Source organism: Aptenodytes forsteri, unplaced genomic scaffold, assembly GCF_000699145.1.
Source record: "Aptenodytes forsteri isolate BGI_AS27 unplaced genomic scaffold, ASM69914v1 Scaffold8, whole genome shotgun sequence".
Classification (NCBI taxonomy): Eukaryota; Metazoa; Chordata; class Aves; order Sphenisciformes; family Spheniscidae; genus Aptenodytes; species Aptenodytes forsteri.
In genome coordinates this window covers 6557672-6568775 of record NW_008796218.1, presented here as the reverse complement: position 1 = coordinate 6568775, position 11104 = coordinate 6557672, and the positions used below count along the sequence as shown (strand labels likewise).

The 11104-nt window shown below is 36.8% G+C and overlaps 1 protein-coding gene across 1 annotated transcript in view; it reads right to left on the bottom strand.

The window, feature by feature from the left end:
- IPO7 (importin 7) overlaps positions 1-7259 on the bottom strand; it is a 32788-nt gene extending 25529 nt beyond the window's left edge. Inside the window, exons 1-4 of the mRNA XM_009288806.2 lie at positions 7221-7259; positions 3762-3843; positions 1957-2110; positions 1456-1614 (exon numbers count right to left, since the gene is read on the bottom strand). Coding sequence (XP_009287081.1) covers positions 1456-1614; positions 1957-2110; positions 3762-3843; positions 7221-7244 — 419 coding nt within the window. The 5' untranslated portion in view covers positions 7245-7259. The remainder of the gene's footprint in view (positions 1-1455; positions 1615-1956; positions 2111-3761; positions 3844-7220) is intronic.
- Positions 7260-11104: the final 3845 nt, after the last annotated feature.

Here is an 11104-nt window from a genome sequence, read left to right as displayed (position 1 = left end):
GAAGTTGAAGAGCCCCAAGATATTTACATTAAGAAAAAAAAATTCAATAGCTAAATATTCCTACAACTCAAGCAGTAAAAACTTGATCAAAGTCACATTATGCAGATTTTTCCAAAAAAAACCCTGACATTAGTAATTCAACAAATTTTAGCGACCTGCTTGCACCCATATTGTTATGCAATGAAATGTCCATATTCCTACATGATTTGTGAAACCAACCCTTGTTGACTTCACCAGAAAGCTAAACAAGTATGAGCAGTTGCTGGCCTCACCTAAAGTGTTTGATCAACTAAGATTATGAAAACACCTGTTACCTTAGTTAATCACACAGTGACTGTGGTCACATCAAAATTCTTCCCTAAACAAGGATTTCTGTAATCATAATACACTACCAGTGAACACTTCATGTTTTGTATCTCACAGATCTCTGCTGTATATTTGGTTAAAGATGTTTGAATTGAAGATCAAGTAAGAAATGAGTTTATTTTCCTTTTCTAGCAGGACTTGCAATTTTCAGCCACCGAAAAAACTCCAACATGGGATTACAAAGGTCTTTATAGAATTCCTGTAAAAAAGGATTTTTGAGAAACTGATATTTACCTGTTTTACACTAATTTATGTAAAATTCATGGAATTAGACAACGAAATTTTTCAATGCAACATTTTAAATCAAGTACCTGAAACAAATGTTATGCATGACAGTGCTTTGAAAGAGCAAGTTGTGGATTCCATCAGTACCACTACTACAATTCCCTGACTCCAGGATGGCACTTTTATCTGACCCAGCTCAAATGAGCTTCCTACATGCCAGCAGCAGCAGCTAAGCTCCACGCAACTTCTCAAAGTGCAACCTCAACTTTAAAGCTCTGAGCATACTACCAGATACAAAGAACATTCACCTGTATCCTAGCCCAATGCCTTGCATATAGGAGAACAGCGGGCTTTGATAAAGATTTCCTATGATGGGTTGGATGAGGCTATCAAAATGATCATACCAATCAGTCAACTACTTCTGGACTTCCTAACATTCAAGATTACATACTTTGAAACCTTATTATATGTTTACTGTCACGGATACCTAGAGTACAAATTGTTTAGAGTCTAAAGCTGGTTTAAATAAATAATCATTTTCTGCAAAAGTCATGATTTTTAGCAGACTTTCTTACTGCTATCAATCCATAAAAAACAACTACCAAATTAAGGCTTTAAAACACCCTCCTTTTTCTGATCTCAAACCTTTAATGAAGGTACTTTTCCTGTAATTTCTTAGTGGAGAAGATACATGAGCCAACATCTGCCTAGCGAGTATGCAAGAATATTTTCTAAAATTAGATTTCTATCACCTTTGCGCAATCCCACACGCAATTCTGCATGGTTACAATATACATACAGAATAGAAAAAATACACACAAATATATTAAGTCTGCTGTTTTATATGGTAGGAAAAAAACTTACTCATAGTTTTTCACAAGTTGATAAAGACAAAGAAGAATTCCAAGCCAACAAGCACTGTTGTCGGACTGAAGATAAAATCCAATTTTCTCCACAACTGCAGTCCAGCGACTAGGATAATCATGCTTGATAATATGGTGAATGCAAGTAGTAAGCTGTACTCTAGAAATCAAACGCACAATGATTAAATGAGTTACTATTATTTTTAATAATATTGTTGTGGTGTTGAAACAGCTAATATTGCCCAAACTTAGACTTATTTAGTGTTTTGTTTAGAAGGTTTAGGTTCTGTACTTCCTGCTTAATATTCTCCATTTGAGGAACTTTAAATTTCTACATGCTACACAAGCTGAAAACTGTTTTTCTATCTACATTAATTCTATGCTTAGGATACACAGTGTATGACAATGATGCTTCGCACGCAGGTGATCTTAGCTGTGCAAAAAAAAAAAGAAACCCAGTCAGAAACCACAGCAAATTCATAAACAGGTTAAAACTGCATACCTAATCAGCTCAGGAGAGTGAATAATGGCTTCTACAATATTTTCACGAATACAGTGTCTATCTTCTTCTGGGATGGAGTAAGGTGGAATCTCTCCTGGTGCAGTTTCACGATCTGGCCAATACTGGGTTATCATATTTTTCAAGTAGATAACCCCTGTGAGACGAAAGTGGCAAATCAGCTGACAGCCATTCAAAGTACAAAACAAACACGCATTTTGCAAACAAATCTATTTTAGAACAAAACTGATTGAAACAACTAATCCATTGACCATTTCTGAGTAGGAGAATCAAAATACATAAACCATGCAAATTAACTAATAATTTACTAGGTTGATACTCTTTTACCCAGTTATTGTGATGTCTATTTTCAGTTCTGTAAAGAATGTGTTTTCATATAAAAACACTAAACATATTGCTTTTATCTGTGCTATAGATAAATAATTATGGAACATTTTAGCAACACACTTTTGAAAAATCCTTTATAATTATTTTCACAGTATTGTCATTAAAACAAAGCTAATCAATACTAATGACTACCTAAAACATCCCTTGTAAGCAAAAAAAAAAATCTAATTAAGTTTGTGATACAGGAGTGAATGCTAAAGAGAAACAGAGCTCCTTTATACCAAGGTTATGGGCCACAGCATTTTGTAGCAATCAGGCTGCTGGCACAAATGCCTGCATTTACCATTCAACAACCAAATCCAAACTGCTTACGTGGCAGAACATAGATTACAGCACTTGGAAAGAAAAGGACTTACAAAATGCAACAGGAAATCTCAAATGACAAACTAATAACAAAGTTACTATTAATCTAATTTTATGTACAAATCCAGAAAGCAACTTCTCTTCCCAAATTTCATATGCGCCTTCTGAAGATTCAGAAACCAAAGAGTTTCTGAAAGGGTATGCAAAAGGTAAGAAACGCTCATCAGATATGTGCTATTACAAGACTGAAGTGATGCAGACTTCAATCTGTCCTCAGTGGGATTTATCATGCCATTAATTGCTTTGCAAAACATGCACTGTTTGTAAGCTATGCGTTGTATGAGTTGTCTCCACTCTCTACAGACTGCTTTGTTTTTTAATTGGCTTACACTGAGGGTGAATTTTCAGATGTTGTTTTCAAACCTGCCCCTTTTTTTGCATGTTATACATGGTAAGCAGTAACTTTTTTGAGTCATCATCTGAATGGTACCCCCAAGCAGTAAGATAAAAAAGCAAGTTAGGCTTATGCTACAACTTAGAATAGTCTACTACGTGGAAGATCCAAATAAGTGATCATGATCACACTTCATGAACTGTCAGAAAAACCACTGAATTATCGTATTAGCAGCCTCTATCAAGAAATCATAGCAGCTTTAAGGTGATGTTTGGAGTTGCTAATATTCAATACCCAATTTTACTGATGGCTCATGTGCAAATCAGCAGGGTGATTATGACAAAAGTCATAATTTCTTTTCTTCCACTTAAAATGTTTAGAAACATTAGCATACTAGTACAAGGCTAAATTACCTCCTTGGACGAAGTGTACTAGCATCATAAACCATTCTGTTTCCCCAAAGACCACTGCTCGCTAGAGATAAAGAGGAGCAATCACTGAAAAGCCAGCCACCTTTTCTTTCTGTCTTCCCTATTCAGTGTATGGTGCCACATATAGTTCATGATGACTGTTAATTCGAGTGACTCCCAACTTTTGAGTATTTGAGATTAAAACCATTAGAATTCTTCAACAGTACCTGCATACTTATTTGTGTGTATGCACCATTAAAGTAGATACAATGAAAAAAGATTTGCAAACTTGCCTGCCTGTCTCACTGGTAAATCCAGTTGCTCGGACATAGTGATCTGAAGCAGAGTTGAAACAAAGTTCACTGACTTATGAGCCTGTAAAGGAAAAAAAAAAAGAATATTATTTAGTCATAGTTTGTTAAGTATTAGAATACTCCCGTTAGGTTTTACAATATCTTTATAATGATGTAATGCAATCAATAGAATACCAGCAATTCAGACAGTTTCACAGTAGTCAGCTAATCAACCAAAGCATTCCAAAGTTTCATGCTCGCTGTATTCCGAAGACAGCGTGGGGGAGGAAAAACCCTACCGTTTAAGGTAATGGAGTTGAAGAAATCATTAAACAGGCTTCAGGAATCAGCCTTTTACATTCACCAAACATGTTCTTCATTCAGAACAAATACTTACTTGAAAGAAGAATATCTAAATAGCAAGAAAAACCCAAGTGCAGCAAGTTTACAGTGACCTTTAACAAGGTATGAATTCATCATATAATAATCTAAGAAACAGATGGCAACAATGTTTTAAAACTAAGCCCAGCCTTAAGCAAGCCTGTCCAACTCATAGTTCATCTTTCTAAAAAAACACCTTCAAGTGACCATTTATGCATTATTGCAGCAACTGTCAGCATACCTATACAACAGCAAACCAACAGTATGGAGACCTTTAACTCACCTACGAATAAGGTCATATTACAGTCTGCATAAAATGGACTTAAAAGTGCAAACTAATGTCTTTCCACAATGACTATGATAAACTTAAGAGCTACCTTTTCAATAGTGAAAATTTGCAATGTATTTCATGTTTGGAAATTGAAAAGCATTTAATCCTAGAATTTTAAAAATGAAGGATTACTTTCTCTTTTTCATAATGAAAACTATCTTTTTAATAAAAACTATCCATTTCAATAAAAAACATGGAAATTGCTTAAGAACTATCAAGGCACTAATGGGAATAACAAAACAAATTGAACACAAAAATGTTGCATCTTAAAAGCAAAAAGCAACAAAAAATAGACAGCAGTGTACAAAACTGCCACATATTGAAATTTAATAAAATACCAAAGAAAAATCTTTTCTTCACTAAAAAACAGGACTGAGCCTATGCCTGTAGCAAGCTACAGAAGCTTCCGAGAAATGTCAATTATATTAGTATGTGGAATTAATATATTTTCACTGGATTCTTTGAACTATAACAAGTTTTAAAGGATAGGACCAAAACATCTATACCATTATCTTGGTTTTTAAAAATCTTACAAGTATCATCCTTATTAACATCTCAAGCACCAGACACCAACCAACCACGAGGATGAGCTACTTTATCACCTTTAGTGGTTCAAAGCAGAAATTCAGACTAGAAATAATTTGTGCTTTTAATACAAGGTAGCATAAGTAAAATACCTTGCACTTTTCAAACAAAGCCTCCTCTTAAGCCATTCAGTTCATAACTAAATTCACACAGAGCTACATTAACACTTCTATGCATTCTATATGGAATATAAGGGACTTCCAAACTCTTTACAATGACCCCTTCCCATGCCACTGAAAGGAAGGTGATTCCAGAGAAACTGAAATGTGAGGAGGAGTAAGGACAGCTACGTGAAGGCATGTGCGTACTGAATGGTCAAATAAAACCCCAGGTACTACAATAACCTGTCACTTGCCCCCTTGTTTTGCTTTACTATTAAAAAGAACAAGCAATGTTTTATTGGCACCCAAAAAAAACAACGGAACTTAAAATAAGACACCACATAGGTGCTGATTTTGTATCTATGGCATTAAAAAAATACTGAACACACATCCATTTCAGCTATTTTAATCTTTAGTATTTTTACTCTCCAAAGATGGCTGCCTCTCAGGACATCATGTTCCTCTTCACTGACAGCACTGCTAAAAAACCCAACCAAACAAAAAACCCACACCTATTTTAGGTACATATTCTATACAAATACTAGCTTTTGGTTTTACTGCATGCGATTAGCCAGAATACTTCGCTATACAAAAGATGAGCTGCAAATGAAGATTCATTAAAGGTCTATCAGGGAACTATCTGAATGTAAAGGATCCTGCTGGCCCATGCATGCCCCAGTCTCCAGAAGAATCGGGTGCGCTGATGCCACTTCAGTGAAAGCCACTGGCAAGTAGTGTCATTCTACACATAAGTCCCATGGCTCCAACATGCGAGAATTAAAATCAGGATTTCACAATGGGTGCTATCACATACTCTAAACTGTGTGGAGAATAGAAACAATTTCTATGACTTTAAAGTTTTGACATCCATAAAACTTTGTCTTTTATTCTCTTGCTCCTTGTTTACAAATGCCCTTTTAAAATAAATATTAAATTTAGAGAACTATAGTGACAACTGGAAAAAAAAAGTTCTGTCAGTCAGTCTGTTCCCCAACGTGTAACTCAACATTTTAAAAAAACAAAACCAAAACTGATCTCAAGTCCTTCCCCCTTACAAATCCTCCAACATGCCGTGTCACTGGTATGACTTTGTTGTCTAAGAGCCAAAGAATTCAGGGACTTTTCCCAAGAGCAATCTTTGCTATGCAGCCTCACTAGCTGAGGAATGCATTCTATCAGACCACAAACGTTGCACCACTGTCTGTTAATATCAATCACCGTTCCAGAAAATACAATCTCTTTGCATATTTCATTGCAGTTTTTCCTAAAAGAGTTGGTTTGTTAGCCATGTGCTAAAGCACACTTTTCTTCAAAGTGTCATGCCAGCTACATATTCCAAAATATAAATGAAGTTTGAAGTTAACATTCAAGAGACCAGTTCATGGCATATGAACTATCAACAATCAATTATGATACAGAAAAACTTTTTCCCCAGTAACGATACCCACTAAAGTCAGTTATTCGTATTCACACAAAGCCTGCATGCCACTAAATGATAAAAACAAGAAGCTTCATCTCAGGTAAAAAGACCTCCATGCATTCTTCTTAGACATTAAGACTTTAACATACCATAACAGACACTACTATAGGTACCTCCTTTACTGTTACCAACAAAGCAAAACAGAAGGGTAATACTTACTATACGTTGCTGAACTAGAACCCTAGGTTATTTATATAGTTATTCAAAATAGCACACATTTAAATAAAGGCTACAATTTATTTTTAAAGGAGCTGAAAAAATACAAATTCAGTGCATCTCCCCCATTTCAATTTTGAAAAAATCTACATGCAATTTTTGATCTAGACCATAACAGGACTAGGTGAACACAACTATTACATTGAGATGAAACAATTTGGTTTTTTTATAGAAAGGTAAGGTCAGGAACTGTTAGGCCATGCTGAATCAGCAAACTGCCCTGTAGCACTCTTTCAATTCTTTTTTAAGAACTCAGCAGGTGTGGAAGTCATTCTGACCTCAGGTTTTTGCAAGCTAGTTTTGCCACCTCTTATGCAGCTACAATGTATATGTAAATCCAGTTTAAGGTCCACAAAAATACATACATGCTTATCAGATCTTGCAAACATCCTTGATGCTCATTTCATCAGAATACTGTCTGCAAGTTCTGAAGCCTGTTTGCTCTTCTGTTCGCAGAGGAAAAAGGAATGTGCTCTTAGCAAAGGCTAGCTAAGCACACCCAGTAAGTATTTGCTAAGTCATGAGAAAGTGGCAAGCCGCCCTGTCTGCTAGGATTTTACCTTATACTGGTTAACACACACCAAAAATGTAACTTCTTCCTAATGAAGACAAAGCTCACTTGGTTCCTTACTGCCCCCAAGGGGATTTCTGGTGTTGGACCAGCCTTGACACAAAATTTAAAACCATCCTTTCCTAAAGCATCTCTCATCTAGCACACACCAAAACATATAGATGGAAGTTAAGGGAAGTGAAAATAATCAAGTACTTTGGGTAAAATGTCATAGTAACAACTTTAAAAGAGAACCCATGATCTAACAATCAGAGCCAGGAAACTCATGCTCTATTCTTGTTCTTATTCACACTACAATATATAGCCGTAGGTGTTACACACGAAGACCATGTTAGAAAAGGTTAAAAAAAATTAAAGATGGGGGTAACACTATAAATACCTACCCTCAAAGTATCCAAAACATAGCATTTCAGCATTTGGAAATTCCTCGGTGAAAGGCACCGGGTAATAAGCAGCTTGCTTTTTCCCCTTCGACAACCTTTCACTCCAAAGCTCCCAGTAGTTAGAGTCCAATCATTTAATTTAATCATTCCATCGTTCTGACATTTGTATCTATTAAGCAGGCAATGAAAGACACTGAACTAGGCCCTACTGTATTCTGTTAAACCGATGGCGTGCTATGGCGACTAGTCAACAAGCTAAAGCATTTTTCCTTCCCCTGTCGCTTATATTGGAACATGAAAAAGCTTAAACATGACTTCTGAAATACACTTTTTCAGTAGGGCAACAGGATAACATTTTCCTAAACAAAGTCAGTTAAGCTTTGACTTAAAAAAATTTTGAGCTATTGGGGATTGCTCTTTTTTTTTTTTAAAACATTCTTAGATACAAAAATTGGGTTGTTAGTCAAAAAAGATGTCTTAATAGCTCATATCTACTGAGGTTAATCTCAGATACTTACAAGACATACATAACAGTTAAGTTATAAATCCCCTAGAATTACAAAGAAGAAACTTGCAAGGAAAGTATTATCTAGCAACTGCACCTTTCTGAACATGTTGATATTAAAAGATGAAACACCACTGTGTATTATTTTCAGAGTCTTATTCCATAGCTGCATAGTTAAAAATACCTATTTTCATCACCATTTCTGGGAAACACTTTACATGCAGTACAAAGACACTTTCAAAAGGCAACGTCTTCTTGCTGCTTTCCAGTAGCTTACTTGAAGAGTCTGGTTCTAAGTCCTTGCAAAACACAGTTTTCCCCTGTAAGCCAGGGACTGAGATGGGCAAACACCTCAGCTGGAAATTACATGAGAAGCTGTCGGGCACAAGAGCTAGTGGTGTCATTCCCTATAACTTATTTTCACAATGAGGAAAGTAAAGCCAAAGAGACTGAGATAGGTGCTTTTTTTTTTTTTTAAGCATAGCTCAACTCAAAAAGTTCTCACAGCATTTTATGTGCAAGCAATATAACCTGATAAAACTTAGTGAAAGAAGAAATAAAGCATAGAACAATTCATGACTTAGCCAAGGTCAAAGGAAAAATAACAAAGCCTAGACAAACCAAGAATCACACACCCCGGTTCCCTTCTCCAGTCAGTGGAAACTTTGTTGATTATGATGAAGACAGATCTAATACTTAACTCTTCCATTAATGAGGAATACCAATTACTGACTGAAGCATGTTCTTTTCTGATAAGGTAAAATGACCATTCTACTGAAAACTAGTCTCATCAGCTCAAGAGAGGCACTTCAGACAAATAAAAGGTAAACTAAAAGGTCAACCAAGGACAACTATTAAACTTAAATTATAAAAACACTTGTATGTGCCTGGCCACGTGCAAGAATAGCATTCGCTGCTGTGTGATTTCATCTTTATGGAAAAAGAGACCCCCATACCTGAAATAAAATATTACCTGGTAACACAATTGCCCTAACAGTTAACAAATTTAGACTAGTATCCTACAAGCAAATGCATAACTAACTTCAATAAACCTATGCAAAACCAAGACCATGCATGTTGACTAAAACTAAATATATGTACAAGTGGTTGCAGATTTAGGGTTTAACAAATATTTTCATCACAAAAGGTCTGTGAAAGATTAGTGAGGCTACCTTTCCAATGATAAAGAATTCTTATGCACTGGTTCAATAATGTCTGGTGTTTTTAAAGGGGCACAGATATTTGGACTTTATACTAATTTAATACATGTGTAGTACATGATAGACCATGATGTTTTCATTCAAAAGTGTGAACAAAAGCCAGTTGCCGGTGAGCATGATCCTTCATGCAACAGTTAGCCATTTGCTGAAGACCCCGACTGGCACAGAACATAATTTCCTGCATGTTCAGCAACTCAATACCTGCAGAAAATAGCTAAAATAGATTTCAAGCAAGTTACTATATATAGATATTGACATGCATAGAACACAAAAAATTGCATTTTGGGGCCAGCTTAAGATGTCATATATATTACTGTCTTTATAGGCAACTACATTATTTTCACTTTTGGTTTAAATAAGAAATAGAATACTTTTTTACTGAAGTATATGGAAAAGATAGGCAATTACTTTATACAAACCTCAATTAAACATTGAGTAGTTTTACAGCTATCTATTTCAAATGTACCTAATATTTATTGGCCATTCACTTATTAAATGACAGGCAGGAATTCAGCTTAATTACACTTTTTTATAATACGGGAAGCTATACCTTTAGTTCTTGAAAGTTCCTCTACCACCAGAACATTTAACCCACCTTTATCTAAGCTCTGCTGAACATCTGTTGCATTAAATGTATTTTGTCAGGCCTCAAGTCTGCTTAAAAGCAACAAAGAAAAACGTTTGTGAAAAAGGCCAACTAAAGGCACCACAAGAGCTGCCACACAGGCTTATCCTTCACCTCCTCCATCAAGCTATCACCTTTTCTCTGAGTCAAACACTAGAACACCTTTTTTTCAAAATGTCTAAAAGTTCCATAGCTGTCTCTCATCAATAAAGAAAAGTTTTCACCTCCCGGGTGGAGTTAAGTAGAACAAAAATATAATCTTCTTCCAAAATTGAAACCTGTAGAACTAGGACCTGCTGGTTTTGTTATAGCCCAATATGACACATGAATATAGTCTAAGCGAATGACATATCTGGGTTGAGAACCCTGTCTTCCCCGTCTCTTGGGCACGTGTCGATACTACACCCAGAAAGCACACCTACCTCAACAGCGCTGCCAAACCTGGAGTCCAAAGGATTTGTACGAACACCAAATAACGCCAGGCTATCAGATTTATTTCTGAACTCAGCCCAGGCCACTCTTATGTTAATAGGCTGCACTACTTATAAAGTGATGTGGGTCTTGCTACCTCCTTTCCCGTTGACAAATTACTGCCTTCTACATCCAAAGACTGCCCTTAGACAGTCCTAGGCAGGGCTGGGTCCAGCCTCTGGGCCACCGGGGACCTGCACCACCGACGATTTTAAACACCCCTCTATAGATTACCCTTTCCCCGGCTGAGCAGGAAGACAATGAAGATAATTTGTTACCGACAGGAAAGGCAACGGGGGCCACCTCCCCAACGCCGACCGCTTTCTGCCGCTAAATTCCCCCCTTGAGCAGCCCCGCCCGGTACGGCATGGCCTGGCCTGGCCCCAGCCGGAGGCCCCGCTGCCATGTGCCGGGGACAATGCGAGTCGGGCGGCTGGGCCCGGCCCGCAGCCGCCGGGACACCAGGCGGGGCCC